Source organism: Eublepharis macularius, chromosome 7 (assembly GCF_028583425.1).
Source record: "Eublepharis macularius isolate TG4126 chromosome 7, MPM_Emac_v1.0, whole genome shotgun sequence".
NCBI lineage: Eukaryota > Metazoa > Chordata > Lepidosauria > Squamata > Eublepharidae > Eublepharis > Eublepharis macularius.
In genome coordinates, this window is record NC_072796.1 from 32,241,545 (window position 1) to 32,257,606 (window position 16,062).

Genomic DNA, 16,062 nt, shown 5'->3' on the forward strand with positions numbered 1-16,062 from the left:
ACTATAAGTACAGTCCACAAATCCCCAATCCTTTGCAGCAGTTTTTTCAGCTACTGCCCCTGTGTGGCACAGGTTCTTTGGAGACACAAGCTGGTCCCTGTCTCTACTCACTCTTCTGCTCTCCACATCAGGACTCTATAGGATTTCCACCCTCTGCAGGACAGGTTGTATGCTTTCATTTGCCCCTTCCCTTTTGTTTATTGCTTAGGAGATAGGTGTTAAGTTTCGCCTTTTTTCTCTGGTGCCTTTGTGTGTTTGCAGGCGTGTTTGGATTCTTGTGTGCTTCTCGTCATCCCCCTGTTCTGTCAGTTTCATAATAAAGATTTTAATTTTATTCTGTCTTCCACCTGCTTCTTTTTTAGAATCTTCCCAGAAACTTTCGAAAGTTTTCTAAAGGTAAGTCGCAGGGCACGAAAGTGACTGCTGTTTCCTGTTTGTGCCCAGCATTTGGCAATCAGAGGTTCAATTCTTGAACATGGAAGCTCCATTTAATAGTCACGGCTAATAGCCATTCATCTAGCTTTAAATTAATTTGTCCAGTGGCCATCTAGACATCTTAAAGCAGTGCATTTCACTAGTTATTTATGTGTTGTGTGAAAAAAAATCTATTTTGTCAGTGATGAACTTACTGACAATTAACACAATTAACACAAATGGGTTACCCTAGGTTCTAGTATTAAAGGAGAATAAAATTGATTGTGAGCAGATAAACAGCTTTTCTCAATTCTGGCCATTGAACTGTGGCCCCTTGAACTCAGTAGATTAATTCCCATGTACTGGAATATGGGTGAAGAACTATCCATCTGTTTTTACACTAAAAATAAAATTAACTTGAGGATCAAAACCATTTCCTTGCAAACGAGGATGCAGAAGTCACACATACATTTCTATACTTTCTACTTATTTACCCTGTCTGTCCCCTTACTCAGGAGTTTGTCTGCTTTTCCACAGGGCTGTTGGTGGTAAAATTCTGTGCATGTAAGGAATATGCACACACATTCTGCCCTGATCAGGACCACCAAGACGGCAAACAAACTGAAAACATAATAAAAACACATCTTGAAAACCACTGAAGTCAAATTCCTCTTGGAGCTTAGCCTGTGGCTCTCACCTTGAGTATTTGGAGGAACTGTCCCACTGTTATTTTTGTTTGGCTGTTTCATTTAAACTTATTTCTTACATTGTTATGTCACTTTGGGCCCCTTCAGGGAGAAAAGTGGGGAACAGGTATGTAAGGAAGGAAGGTCAGAATGTTTTTTTGATATTTCAAGCTCAACAAACATAATGACAGCCATTAATAAACAACAACAAAATAATAATATTTGATTTATATACTGCCTTTCAGGAGAACTTAATTCCACACTTAGAGCAGTTTACAAAGTGTGTTATTATTATCCTCATGACAATCACCTTGTGAGGTGGGTGGGGTTGAGAAAGCTCTGAGAGAGCTGTGACTGACTCAAGGTCACCCAGCTGGTTTCAAGTGGAGGAGTAAGTAATCAAACCTGGTTATCCAGATTAGAGTCCTGTCGTTCTTAACCACCACTCCAAACTGGCTCTCAGTATATAATGTATAATATCGTCAAGAAGTGACATGTTTTCCTCTGGCAAAACTGCATCTCAATATGACCCATGACTGTCGACAAAATTAGCAAAATACACACAAAATACATTGCAGGAATTTTACCTATCAATGCTTCAAAGCAGTTGGCCATGGCATGGCGCAGGTCCGATTCTCGGCAAAGATCAGGCCCATGAGCATAAAGCATAAATCGATCCAACTCCAGCTTCTACAAAATAACAAGGCATTTCTTGTCAAAAAGAAGTCAGACCCCACCCCCTCTCCAACATACACACATTGCAGAAACACGGGGACATTCTTTAATGACACAGATACCCATTAGGAAAGCTACAGCAACTTGTTTGGCACCGAAGGTCGACTGGAAACACAACACAAGCTGGAGAGCTCTGGCTAACCTGACCTATTTACTTCCACAGTGGTTTGAGGGATCTAAGTGCACAATCAACCACATGGCAAAGGTGCTGTTTGTAGCCACTCTGCAATCTTCAGAAATGAGAGTCAGTTCAGCCACTTAAAACGTCTTTGGATGCGGACAAGGACGTTGGGAGTCAAAATACAATGAGTATAAATGTTTTAAACAGCCAACCTTAGTTCTGATCATTTAAACACCATGCATTTTTCTTAGTCCTGATGGCAGCTGGGGTCACTTTAGCCTGTTCCTCACCCTGTCCTTAGGCCCTGCTGGTGTCCAGGGACGTGGCATGCCTTGTTCTCTGCATGGAGATGTCCAGGGAAGTCTGATCTCCGCATGACTGTCAAAAGAGTCAGGACTGGCAGACTTCAAAGATGAAGTCTAACCTGCAGGGCCAAGATAAGCCACTGTAGTCCCAATCCAATGTGCAAATGGTGAAAGGCATGTTATATTACTCCAGAACTCTCTTTTCCTTTCTCAGCATTTACCAGAGTTTCTGATTTAATGGCACTTAATCATGGTTCCCCCATAAAGAGACGATGGTAACCAAAGTCAGAAATAGGTTTGCAAAGCATGGTTATGAAAGAATCTGGTTTGCAGGAACCATGGCTTGCGTCAGTACACATCACAGGAGATCATGCTTAACACTCAAGATGGAGAGGCAACAGTATCCTCGGAGAGGAACAGGTGCATGGATTCTCAAGTCTGGCTCCTGGTTTACACATCATAGTTTGCAAGGAGCCAGTGTGCTATTGTTTCGGCTGCACTCTGGCTGCTCTGTTGAATAGGTTTTGGGCGAGTGGGGGTTGGAATAAACTGGCTTGTTCTTTAGAAATCTTGGTAAAAAATGTTGTATTGTATACATTTGTTTTGTGTTTTCCATGGAAGGTACGTAAAATGGAAGAAGGAAAACATTTGGGAAATTAACAAAAACCCCAAAGACTCTCCTCTCCTTCCGCAGATAAGTCTTCTCGATTTCCTTCTATATTAACAACGTGCAGCAAAGTTGAGCATGGCTGGTATGTTGCTCTGCAGCTCCACCTAGCTTTTCCTTTGCTCCCAGATATAGACTATTCACATCAGGTTATTTGCTAATCTCCTCCAAGCCTAAAATCAGAGGCATTATGTAATTGCATGCTAATTCTGGGGTAGAAATAGACTCCAGAGTTATTAGAGTTTCCCTGTTATGCATTTATCCTACTTGGCAGAATGTCACTGAAGAGTTTTAAAGGCAAGAAAAAGAGGGAGGCAGAGGGGAAGAGAGAGATTTGCACATTCTGCAGTACATTTTCATACACCAGAACTCTCCCTTCCACAGTAGTGTCGATTACTACCTACTTCATTCCCCTAGAGAGTATTTAATGGGTGAGATTGTAGACATGAAACATATTTGAGATAAATGTTTTAAACAGAATTTTCAATTTAAAAACAGCAGTAAATTGTCAATGGAAAGACATTTGTCCAACAACAACAAAAGAGGGTCGCACTTACCTGTAACTGTTGTTCATCTAGGCTTCGTGCAGGCACACATTGGGACTGCGCTTGCACAGGTCAGCCACTTGGAACAGGGTTTTCTTAGTTATTAGATTACTGAGGGGGCAACCTCTCCACCCCATAACACTTCAGAGCGTTCCCCCCCCCACCAAAATGGTCACGTGGTTTAGAGAGTCTGTCCCCTTTTCCCTCAGTTCTCCTATGCCATCGTAAACCCAACTTACTGCAGAGAGTTCACAGTGGGGCAGAAGGGCGAGAATGTGGGCCTGCATGTAGACCTAGATGAACAAGTTATAAGTGCAACCCTGTTTTTGTCTACAGTCTTCTGTGCAGTCCCACATTGGGAGAATAGCAAGCTACTCACCAGAGATGGGGTGATGCTCTCAGGTAATGAGAGATTGTAGGTCTGCAACATGTTTACTCATCTCTATATTATCTAAGATAACACAGCTTTGCCTTTATTGGGGTCAGAACGGCAACCAAAAAATGCAAAATCTTTCCGAAAGGACTGAGTTCTGTCCATGCAAAATAAAACAGTTCTCTTCATATCCAACATGTGTAGCGTACGTTCTTGAGACGCGTGGGGTTGGGAAAAAACACTGGGAGGGTTATGCTCTGAGACACATGAAAACTGGACACTAACTTGGGTAAGAACTACAAACTAGTATGCACCACCACTTTATCAGGATACACTTGTAGGACGGGAGTGTCTGGAGTTCACTGACTCTCCTGGCTGATGTAACAGCTAGCAAGAAGGCCATCTTAGGGAAAGGAGAGGTCAAGGGTATGTTGTCAATGGCTCAAATGGTTCTAGCACCAGTTTGGCTAAGACCAGGGAGAGGGACCATTGCGGTACTAGAGCCTTCCCACCCACCCCAATGATACATAGAGTAGCAAGCAGAATCCAGATGGACTGAACCAGGTGTATCCTCATAGTTCCATTCTGGCCACAGCAACGCTGGTTCCGCACTCTCAAGTGACTGGCCAATAGGAATTATATTCACTTACCAATGGTATCAGATAGATCAAGATGGGTAGCTGTGTTAGTCTGTCTGTAGCAGTAGAAAAGAGCAAGAATCCAGTAGCACCTATAAAACGAACAAAAATTGTTGGTAGCGTATGAGCTGAGACTCACGAAAGCTCATACCCAACAACAAATTTTAGGGGGTACTGGATTCTTGCTCTTTCCATTGGTACCAGACTTACTTCATTTCAGTCAAATGCTGCATCATGAATTAGGCAGGCTACATCTGACAGCATGAGTCCTCAAACACTAGGGCTGCACTTTTCTGCAAACAGCTTGAGTACTCAAACACTAAGGTTAGCAAATGTCTTACTAAATGCTCGCAGATACTCTACTAGATGATCTTATACCCTTAAGCGGAACAGGTTGGTGCTTTGGGCTGATGCGAAAGGAATAGCCCCTGACACCTGTTCTTTATCTAATGTCTGCGATTATTTAATATCCCTGAAAGCCTCGGGTTTGGCTTCTTTATCTATTAAAATTCACTTAGCTACCATTTCTGCTTTCCATACTGGTAGAGATGGGAAAATGATATTTTCACATTATTTGTCAAAGTTGTTTTTGAAATACAGAGGTAATCACTCTATGGATGTCTAGTCAGAATTGGCTCTTTTGATCTTGGGCAGAGACCTTAGAGCTCTGACCGTGATGGATTGGTTTGGGCTGTCCTCATGACTTTCTTTTTGGCAGGGACTGGCCAGAATAGGGATCCTGGTATGGATACTGTAGCTGACATGGGTAGTATCTGCAAACCCTGTAATCTCACCTAGGCTGATAATCATGTCTCGCAGATTGTCTATATATCGAGACATGTGAAGACTGTGGTAGAATGCCGTAAGATTTAGCAGTCTGCTGATCCTTCTTTTTCAAAAGATATTCATCTATCTTCTCAGAAAATAATGAAGTGCCCTCAAAGGGCATGACCTCTATTTTATGTCGAGTCTCCAACAGAAGTGCAGTGAAGCGCAACCATGCACGTCTGCACAAAACCACAGAGGTATTGAGGCTCCTGGCAGAAACACACATGTCTACTCACACTAATTTGCTGCTTTGAGAGGATTATTGCCTCATCCGGAATGAGCTTGGCTAGAGGTTTCTTGTCCTCCAGTAGGGCATCCATATAGGAAAACGTATTTTTCCAGAGGAAAATTTGACATTCACTCATAATGGCCAAGAAGTTAGCCATCTTTATAAACCCCGAAATTTGAACTATGGATTTACTCTGCGACATACTGGATGTGCCTGTACATGCTTCTCCCGATGCTGTTGTAATTAGCTTGCTTAACACTGTATTAGAATCCTGTTGACTATGTATAATATTTGCACACTTGATTATTGCCGACTATTAGTGTTTTGATGTTTATGTATTATTGTATTGTTGTATCTGAACATTTTTACGTATAATACCACCTTTTTTCTACGCATGTATTGTTGATCTTGTTACTTGTTATACTTTCAATAAAAACTTTATTAAAAAAAAAAAAGAAGAAGTTAGCCATCTTGATATTAAGAGTTCAGACAGAATACATTTTTCTGCCTACGGCATCCAACTTCCCTCCCTCCCTATCTGCAGGAGTGGAGCAACTGCCTTGCCAATGTCTAGCCTGTAATTCCTCTGCAATAAGAGACAAAGCAGGAAAGTGAGTAAACAGATAAGGGCACTGGTCTTGCTTCACTTTGTAAAATACTTCCGCCTTCCTGGTGGTTGCTGGGATAGATGCTGGCTTTTGAAACCAGTTCTCGATCATCTCTACAAAATCACTTAATCATAGGGAAAGTTACTATGTAGTATTGGAATGTATATGCTGCAGAATACTGTCCCTTGGTTTCTGTTGTGAAGCAGTGATGTCTGTGCGGAGTGACTCTGCCATGCAGAGCAGCTGTTCGGCATTCAGTTTATAACTGATTTGGAGGATTCCGCTAAGAGCCTCCTCTAATGAAGGATCCAAAGTGAAGCTCGAACTACGTCTGGAACCAACCAGCTCCACATCCAAATCTGACTTGGATCTGTGCCCTGAAGCACGAGGAAGAGGAAGGGGGATTCAACTCAGATCTGGGGACCAGCATCAGTTCTTCAGATCCAACTGAGTTGGAGTCAGATCTAAATACAGGTAAGTCAGATAAAACTCACCCGTCATGAGTGTAGTTAGTTGGTAGTGGGGATACCACAGAGCCAGAAGGCATGGATACTGTGACTGCCCAGAACAGCATGAGTGAAACTCCTTGGGGAGGCAGCTTCCATCTGTACTTCTTCTCTAGATTCCAGGGAAGCAGAGCTCGATCTCCTGCTAGCGGTAGTAGGCAGTGGTATCTCTACAACTGGATCTGACAGTCAGGTCAGATCCGAATGATCAGTCTGCCAATGAAACTTACGCCGAGGATTGTGCATGTTTCGATTTGTCGCTGCGCTTGTGTGATGGAAGGTCATACAAAGTCTCCCTGGGAACACGTGGTGCCGGAGATCTGGAAGCCCCGTTCTGAGACCTGGGAGGAGCGTCTTCTAGACTTATAATGTTGGCAGCCAACCGAGATGAAGTCAAGGTGTCTCAGGACCGAGAATGTGGTTTATGTCAGCTCTGAGGAGAAGCCATAAGAATCGACAATACTACAGCAGGCTTCAGATCTGAGGCTGGCATTAACTCTGAGAAGAGTTTGGTTGTTGACATATTTGAGTGCTCTACCAGGGCAGATTTCTTTGCTGCTGGGTTTGTGGTGCTAGACATGGCTTTCTCCTAAAGTATAGCCTTTAATCGGGAAGCCCGATCTCCTCTTGCCTTCGGTGTAAACACTTGGCAATGTTTGCACCGGTCAACCACATAGCCTTTGCTCAAGCATGCAAGCCATAGAGAATTTCTGTCAGTCTTGGCCATCTTGGTCCTACCACCTTGCATTTCTTGAACAATGACTTGTCTCCCATAACACTGAGAGAAGACTTGTCAATCAGGCAAAGACTAAGCTGTACAAAAAAACCAACACAACTCACCAACTCCGCAGTAGATTGAATGAACTGCAGAGAATAAACTTTGAACACTAACTGTAACTACAATCTACTACTCTAACTACCAACAACTAACACTAACTATAAACACAATCCAGCAGAAAGTGTAGCCACTAAGAGGGAAAAAAAATCTGTTCCTTGCGGCAGCAAGAAACAAACTGAGGGAAAAGAGGGCAACCTCTCAAAAAATGTGACCATTTTGGCAGGAAAAACTGCTCTGGAGTGATGCAGGGGGCATCACCCCCTCAGTAACCTAAAAGCTAAAAAAAATCCTGTTCCAAGCCTGTGCAAGTGCGGTCCCAATGTGTGCCTGCACTGAAGACTATAGATGAACATAAAGAATATCACCTATTAAACTCCATGGCAATTCTATCTGGAGTCAAGCTACCTCTGAGAATCAACAGTGTTCAGAATTCTGTGAGCTTCAAACTGAATTTCCTATGGGTTATTTTTGGCTTTGATAGAAGACTGCTCACTCCAATCCCACCCCACCCCTTTTGACACTGCTCAAGACAGCTTCACGTTTTCCAGGGTCGATATAAAGTCCTAGAGTCAAATCAACAAATGCGATCCATTAGAACCAGTGTGCTCTTGTTTACAAACGTATAAAATCTGGATTGATCAAATGAAAGAGATGAATTTCATGCACAGCTTTAGGCGGATTCACTAAATTTTGTTTAAAAAAGGAATTAAACACCTGCATTGATGCAGAGGAAAAAGGACTGAGTGGCATTATGAGAGTCTATTCACACCGAAGCTTCTTAAGTGAGATTGAACAATGTTCTAGCTCAGAGAAAACGGTTGTCTGGAGACTGAGGCTCATCACTTGGACTTACCAAGAAGCGGGGGTGGGAGACGGAGGACCACTACCCAGCCACCCCAACAGACACCCTGGGCCAGCACGGACCAACAATAGAGGGGGAGAAAGAGGCAACCTAGCCACAGGAAGGTGGAGCAGCTCCCAAGCCCCAGAGGATCAGAAGGAGCTGGTAGAAGCCAGCCACCCCTACCCTCCAGTGGGAGACTAAGAGCCCTGACAGGGGAAGTAAGGACAGCCAGGAGGGGGCCAGGGCAGAGGGAGAAGGCACAAGAAATCGGGACAGCCAGCCATCAGCCACCTTACTGGCAGGTCAGCAGAAGCAGCACAGGGCCACGCCCCAAGCTGCAAACAGGGAGGAAGGGAATAGCCGAGGCTTGGCAGCCAGCCAAGAGAGCACAGCTGTAGCTGTCCAATGCAGCCAAATTAGCTACTCCAAGTGCAACTGCTTAAGGCAGCCAAGGCCAATTCTAGGAGGCAAAAGAGGGGTGTGGCCAGGCAGGTGGAGCCTGGAATGAGGGACAGGATATAAGAGAAGTCCACTCACAGGGCACGATGGGTTGTGTAGCAGTGTGACGGAGTGGAGGAGAGAGGAAGAAGGAATGAAAGAACAGCAGAGAGGAGGTGGAGGAAGGGAGAGGAGGAGGAGGAGGAATAAGACCGACAGCTAGGTGGGGACAGCTGTCATGCAAGGCAGCCAGGACAATGTCAGGTTGAAGGGACCTGCGAATGGACTGAGAGGGTGTGAGGGTGAGGTATACCCCCTTCCTTCCACAGAGCGGGCTCCCACAGATTCCCTGAAGGTCCTTTAAGGCTGAAGTCAGGCAGGTTGGCGCCTCACCGGGCGACGGCCAAGGCACAACCTGACAACGGTGACATCTAAAGACCTGGGAAAGCCAAAGTCAAGTCCCCACTCCACCATGGGCAACATCACTTTCTTTCTCTCAGCTGAATGTTTTCATAGGGCTACCTTAGAAGCATCCCTGAAGAGGGCTGTTGAGAAGATAAAGTGGGGAGCCATATATGCAGCAAAGGGTTCCCAGGAGAAGGGTGGGATAAAAATATACTAGCTAGCACCCTTTACCATCTTTGCAGGTATAAGCCTCCCAAAGAAAGAAAGGCATCTTCCTTTCCTCAGAGACTAAAACTCCGCCACATTGCTTGAAATGGCATCCTCACTCTCTTTCCTCACCCTGCCATGCCTGTATTTATGGGTTTCATTGCAACTGCTGCAGCAGAGAGTCCTAGCATGTTTGCGTGGCTCACTGATTCAGAGGACATCTGCCGTTTCTTTTTTTTTTTAAAAAAAGAGATTTTATTTAAAAAAGAAAACATATGAAAGTGAAAAATAGAAAGTGCATAATAAAAGATTATACAAATACTAGGTTGGCAATTGAATCGAGGCTTATCCAATCTATATAAACAATACACATAGAGTTATTTTGAGACTTACACAAGCGCTGCATTTAAACTTAAATTGAACTAAGACAGGGATACATTCCTAGCATGTCTGCATGGCTCACTGATTCAGAGGGCATCTGCTTTCTCTTGACAGCTTTCGGAGGATAATAGATATCACCAGAGAGGAGGAAAAAGGCTGATGATTACAGCCAAAGGATGCTAGACCTTAGCTGTGCATGGTAGCAGCTCCCAGGTGAAGTATGGATATCTTTCTGGAACTGTCCTTGTTCCTGGATACTCAAGTAGCAGCTTTACCCACATCTAATATGCCAGCTCAGATTCCTCCTGGAGAAATCTGATCTAGCCACGGCTATGAATGTGTTGTCAACTTCTAGTCTGGACTATTGTAACATTATCAACATAGGGCTGCCTGTGAAGTGTCCTTGAAGATCTCAATGGGGCCAAAATGCAGTTGCCTGGTGGTTAACAAAGATCAGCCTTACATTTACTCTTTTAAAGCTTCATTTGTTTGCAGTTTTTTTCTAGGCCACATTCAAAATGCTGGCATTGACTGTTAAAGCCCTAAACCATTTGGTAACATGGTTGTCATGTCCCCTGGAGCCCTCTAGTGGCGACGGCGGGTCCAACCCCGGCAGCGGCAGGAGTGGCGGGTCCGTCCTGGGCTCCTCGGCGTGCTGTCTGGTGGGTCAGGGCCTGCCCGCATCCCAACACCCCTTTGGGGCTCCTCCTCAGGCCTCAGAATGGGGTGCCTTGGTGCTTGAGCTGACTTGGCTCCCTTGCACCTTGCTTCCCTCAACTGGCTGCCCCTTCCACAGCAGGGACAGATGCAGTGTTCTCTTCCTCCCCGGCCGAGCTCCACCCCCTCTCTCCTGAACCTGCCCCCAAAGCAACGCTTGCCACCTGGGCCAGGTGTGGCAACACCTTCCTGGCCTAACTACTCCCCTGTGATTGGCTCCCTTGCCTCAAGTCCCCCCCTGGGTCCCCTTTGTCCTGCCTCCTTCCTGATGGGCAGGCAAGCCTGCCTCTTTCCCTCAAGGTTGGGCCCGCCCCCTCCCGAGCATCCGGCCCGCCTGCCTGCCCCACCCCCCTGAAGGGCCTGCGACCAGGCCGGGCCTGGCTGGCCTCGAGGCGCTCGCACCATTGCCAGAACGGGCTGCTGCCTCCCCGGCCGCGCCCGCCCGGCCCTTCCTGTGCCCGCGGCCTCCTGCTGCGGGCCCATCCGTCCCACCCGCCTTCATCACTGCGGCTGTGCCGTCGCGCCGCCACCTCCCCCAGCTCCAGGCGCCTGCCGAGAGGCCGCGGAGGTGGCCACAGCGAGCATCAGCTGCGCCGAGCCACCTGCTGTGCCCACGGCTTCCCTGGACTCTGCGTCTGTTATTGCCGGCGCAGGTAAGGGCTCCTGTGTCGGGGTGCCGGGGGCCACGGGCTGGCCAGACCGAGGGTCGCTGGCGCTGGCCCTCGGACACCCCCCCTCTTGGAGTAGTGTTGGCGTCGGGATCCTCGGTGAACATTCTGGACAAGAAGTCGGCATTTGCGTGGAGCCGCTCCAGGCGATGGCGTATCGAAAAACTGAAAGGCAAGAGGGATCATCAGTACCATCTTAGTACCTGGGCGTTGTGGTCCTTCAGCCAGGACATCCAGAGAAGGGGGGCGTGGTCGGTCATGAGGGTGAAGGGGTGTTGGTAAGATAATATTGGAGGGCTCCGACGGCCCACTTCACAGCCAAAGCCTCCTTCTTGACCACGGCGTACTTCCGCTCGGCCGGCTGTAGCTTGCGGCTAATAAAGAGGACCGGGTGTTCTGTGCCCTCGTATTCCTGGGAGAATGCCGCTCCGAGGCCTGTGTCAGAGGCGTCTGTCTGCAGTACGAAGGGCCGGTCGAAGTCGGGGTTGCGGAGGACTGGGGCCTTTGACAAAGCCGCTTTCAGGTCGGAGAAGACGTGCTGGCGTTGGGGGGTCCATTGTATCTGGTTTGGCTGGTCCTTCCGCAGAGTCAGTGAGTGGGCTGGCCCGGCTGGCGTACTGAGTGATGAATTTGCTATAATACCTCACCAGCCCCAGGAAACCATGCAGCTGCTACTTAGTTGCTGGTTGTGGGCATGCTTCCAAGGTGGTCACCTTGTTGGGCAGGGGCCGTAGCTGGCCGCACCCCACCAAGAAGCCGAGGTATTTCAGCTCTTGGAAGCCGAGCCGGCTCTTCGTCGGGTTGACCTTCAGCCCGGCGTCCCGCAGGGCCTGGAAGACTTGTCGGAGGTGCCGGAGGTGGGTGGGCCAGTCTGGGCTGTAGATGAGAATATCATCTATGTATGCTGTAGCGAAGCCCTGGCAGTGGGCCAGGGCCCGATCGACCAACCTCTGGAATGTGGCCGCCACTTCATGGAGTCTGAAGGGCATTACTTGGAACTCGAACAGGCCCTGGGGGGTGGCAAATGCGGTCTTTTCCTGATCCCTCGGGGCCATAGGTACCTGCCAATACCCTTTCGTGAGGTCGAGAACCGAGAGATAGCGGGCGGTGCTCAGCTGGTAAATCAACATATCGGCCCGGGGCATGGGTAAGCATCGAATTTCGCGATTCTATTCACCTCCCGGTAATCGACGCAGAACCGAATGGACCCGTCGGGCTTCAGGACCAGCACGATGGGGCTGCGCTACTCACTGTTGGATGGCCGGATCACCCCCAGGCGCAGCATTTTGGCCACCTCCCTGTCTACGGTCTCCCATTGCTTTTGCGGGAGTGGCCGCCAGGCCGCTCGTGCTACCTGGCCGGGTGCGGTGGGGATGATGTGTTCAGTCAGCGTGGTGCGCCTGGGGCGGGTGGAGAAGCAACCGGGCAGTAAGCGTAGGAGGGCCTGTAGCTGGTCTTGTTGGTGGGCGTCCAGTGCTTCATAGATCCTGGGGATCTCCTCTTCTGGGTGCTGGTCCATCCAGGGGAGGTCCCCCGCCGAGGGCTCCCCCGGGTCCTCGGCCAGCTGGCATCCTGCAGTGGGGCGCTCCCTCCACTCCTTCAAGTCGTTGACGTGCAGGCATTTGACTTGCCGCGGCGCGTCCCCACACTGGACTTCATAGGAGTGGGTCCCCAAGACTCGCCACACCAGGAAGGGGCCTTGAAAGGGGTCCCCTTGTTTTGTAGGGCTGAAGACTCGGCGGTTGACCAGGACGGCGTCGCCAATCTGGAAGGTTCGTAGCTGAGTCCCGCGGTCATAGCGAGTCTTGGGCCGCCTGGGCTGTGGAGAGGTTCCGTCTGGCAAAGGATTGAGCCTCCTCCAGCCGTTCCTGGAGAGCCCGGACATACTCAGACGCCGGCTGCCCCGGTGTGGGCTGCTGGGGGGTCCAGTGCCCCTCCATGATCTCGAGGATCCCTCGGGGGTTGCGACCGTAGACCAGTTTGAACGGGGTGAAGCCTGTTGACGCCTGCGGGGTCTCACTCACCGCAAAGAGCAGGGGGTCGACGAACAGATCCCATTGGGTGGGCCTGTCATGGGCCAACTTCCGCAGCATCTGCTTCAAGGTTTGGTTAAACCGCTCAATCAGCCCGTCCGTCTGGGGATGATAGATGGACGTAAATATTTGGCAGATCCCCAGGGTGCAGCACAGGTGGCGGGTCACGGTGGCCGTGAAAGGGGTCCCACAGTCGGTGATTAATTCCCAGGGAAGCCCCACTTGTGCGAAGAACCTGATGAGCGCCAGTGATACCCTGGGGGCCTGGATGGTCCGGAGGGGTATGGCCTCCGGATATCGGGAGGCATAATCCATTAGCACGAGCAGGAAACGGCATCCTCGGGCGGTTCAAGGTAGTGGCCCCACGAAGTCCATGGGCACCCTCTCAAATGATGTGTGGATGATGGGCAGCGGTGCCAGTGGGGCTCGTGGAGGGGCTCGCCCCGTGGTCCGCTGACAGGTCTCGCAGGTACGGCAATGAACCTTCACATCCCGGGCCGATGGCCAGAAGAACCGAGCCAACACCCGGGCCAGAGTGTTGTTGGGGTCCTGGTGTCCGGCCCAGCTGTGATCGTGGGCGTAGGTGAGGACCTCCTTCCGGTAGCCCTGTGGGACCAGGAGCTGCCGGGCCTCCTTCCCCCTCACGGACGTGACCCGGTACCACACGACCCCTTCCTGGATCACCCGGGGTGTCCTTCCAGCCCTCCTCGTGTCCCTCACAGCGCCGTCACTCACCACCACTGCGTCCCGGAGACCTCCTAGCGTGGGGTCGGAGTTCTGCTGTGCGGTGAACTCTGGGTCTGCTGGCCAATTCGGCAGGTCGGCGGGTGAGTCGGCAGATGATGACGGGACCACATCCCGTCTTTCACAGGTAGGGCATCCGCTGGAGCCTGGGCAGCCTGCAGGTGGTGCTGGAAATGGGGGGCATCCCTGCCCAGGAGGACCAGGTAGGGGAGGGCGTTGACCCGAGCTAGCTCCACCTCCCAGGTCTGCCCCTGGCACCGCAGGGGGACCTTGATGACTGGATAAGACTGGGAGTGCCCATGGAAACAGGCCACTGTGGCCATGCATATGACAGTCAAGCCTGGAGGCAACAACCGGGTGCGAATCATGGACACCGAGCTGCCGCTGTCCAGGAGGGCCGACAGGCACCGCCCTGCCACTTCCACCACAACCAACAGGGGTGGAGGACGCATGGGCTGGGACGTCACCAGGATCGCCTCTTCCCATCTGGCGTCGCACTCCATCAGGGGGCAGTCGCGGACGAAGTGGCCCCGCTGACCACACCGAAAACAGGGACCCCAATCTTCGGCCTCATGGCTGGTCCTCGGGCCTGGGTCGCGATTCGGGGCCGGTGGAGGCCTGCCCCAAGACCCTTCGCGGGTCAGCACGGGAGCCAGCACTCGGGGCCCCGAGGGCCGGGGGTCTGACCCGCCTCGTTGTCCTTGGCAGCCCTCCCAGACTTCGGTCCTTCGGTGGGCTGCTGAGGTGGTCCTCCCGGGCACCCGCCCGCCCCAGCATCGCGGGTGGGCTCTCGGGAGTCGGCGGCTGCCGTGAAGTTCTCCAGCAAGGCGGTGGCATCTTTCAGGGTAGTGGGCTGGCTACAGGCCACCCAGTGACAGGCTTTGGGGGGGAGGATGTTGAGCAGCTTCTCTAAGACCAACTGGTCCGCTATCCTCTTTCCTTTCTCGGTCGTAAGCTGTAGCCACTGATAGGCCGCATCCCATAGGGCGTTGATCAGAGCCCTGGGTCGGTCGATCTTTAGATACACAATAGCCCGGAATTTTTGCCGGTAGGTGTAGGGAGTCATCTCGTACTGGTCCAATATGGCTGCCTTCAAGAGGCGGTAATCAGCGCTTTCTTCCCGAGGCAAGGCTCGCAGGGCTGCCTGTGCCTCTCCCGTGAGGTAGGGTCCCAGTATAAACGCCCAGTGATGCTGGGGCCACTGGGCCGCCTCTGCCATCCTCTCAAAGGTCTCCAGATAGGCATCGATTTCATCACTTTCTCCTAATTTTGTCAGCTGGAACGGGGCTCCTTGCAAGGGCCTGGGGTTGGGGTTGCCCGGGTTGCCCCCCAAGGCTCGGGCCAGGCCCCGGAGGAGCGTGGCTTGGGACTCCTGCTGCTGGGCGGTCAAGTCGTGAAGGAGGCGTACTTGCTGCTCGGCCATCCACTGGCTGAGTTGGCTTAAGTCCACCACCTGGGTGGCGGCGGTACCCTGGGAGGCGGCACCAGCCGCTTGGGCCGCGGCTTGATCCGGGGCCGGAGGGGCCAGCTGCTGGGCCGGGTCCAGAAAAGCAGGCCTAAAGATGGCCAGGCGTAGGAGGGACCGGGTCCTTGTCCAACCCGGACGTGTCGGTAGGCGGGGTAAAGGGCACCTCACAGCGGGATCAGTGCCTGCATTCTCCACCACGTTGTCACGCCCCCTGGCACCCTCTAGCAGCGACAGCGGGTCCAGCCCCGGCGGCGGCAGGAGTGGCGGGTCAGGGCCTGCCCGCATCCCAACACTCCTTTGGGGCGCCTCCTCAGGCCTCAGAATGGGGTGCCTTGGTGCTTGAGCTGACTTGGCTCCCTTGCACCTTGCTTCCCTCAACTGGCTGCCCCTTCCACAGCAGGGAGAGAGACAGCATTCTCTTCCTCCCCGGCCGAGGTTCAGAGCCCACCTTAAGTACCCTCACCCTAAGGCCAGCTCCACCCCCTCTCTCCTGAACCTGCCCCCAAAGCAACGCTTGCCACCTGGGCCAGGTGTGGCAACACCTTCCTGGCCCAACTACTCCCCTGTGATTGGCTCCCTTGCCTCAAGTCCCCTCCCCGGGTCCCCTTTGTTCTGCCTCCTTCCTGACGGGCAGGCAAGCCTGCCTCTCTCCCTCAAGGTTGGG

At 51.0% G+C, this 16,062-nt stretch overlaps 1 protein-coding gene across 1 annotated transcript in view; it reads right to left on the reverse strand.

Annotated features, from left to right (window-relative positions):
• DROSHA (drosha ribonuclease III) overlaps positions 1-16,062 on the reverse strand; it is a 125,864-nt gene that overhangs the window by 34,221 nt on the left and 75,581 nt on the right. The window contains exon 22 of the mRNA XM_054984877.1: positions 1,688-1,790. Within this exon, the coding sequence (XP_054840852.1) occupies positions 1,688-1,790 (103 nt within the window). The remainder of the gene's footprint in view (positions 1-1,687; positions 1,791-16,062) is intronic.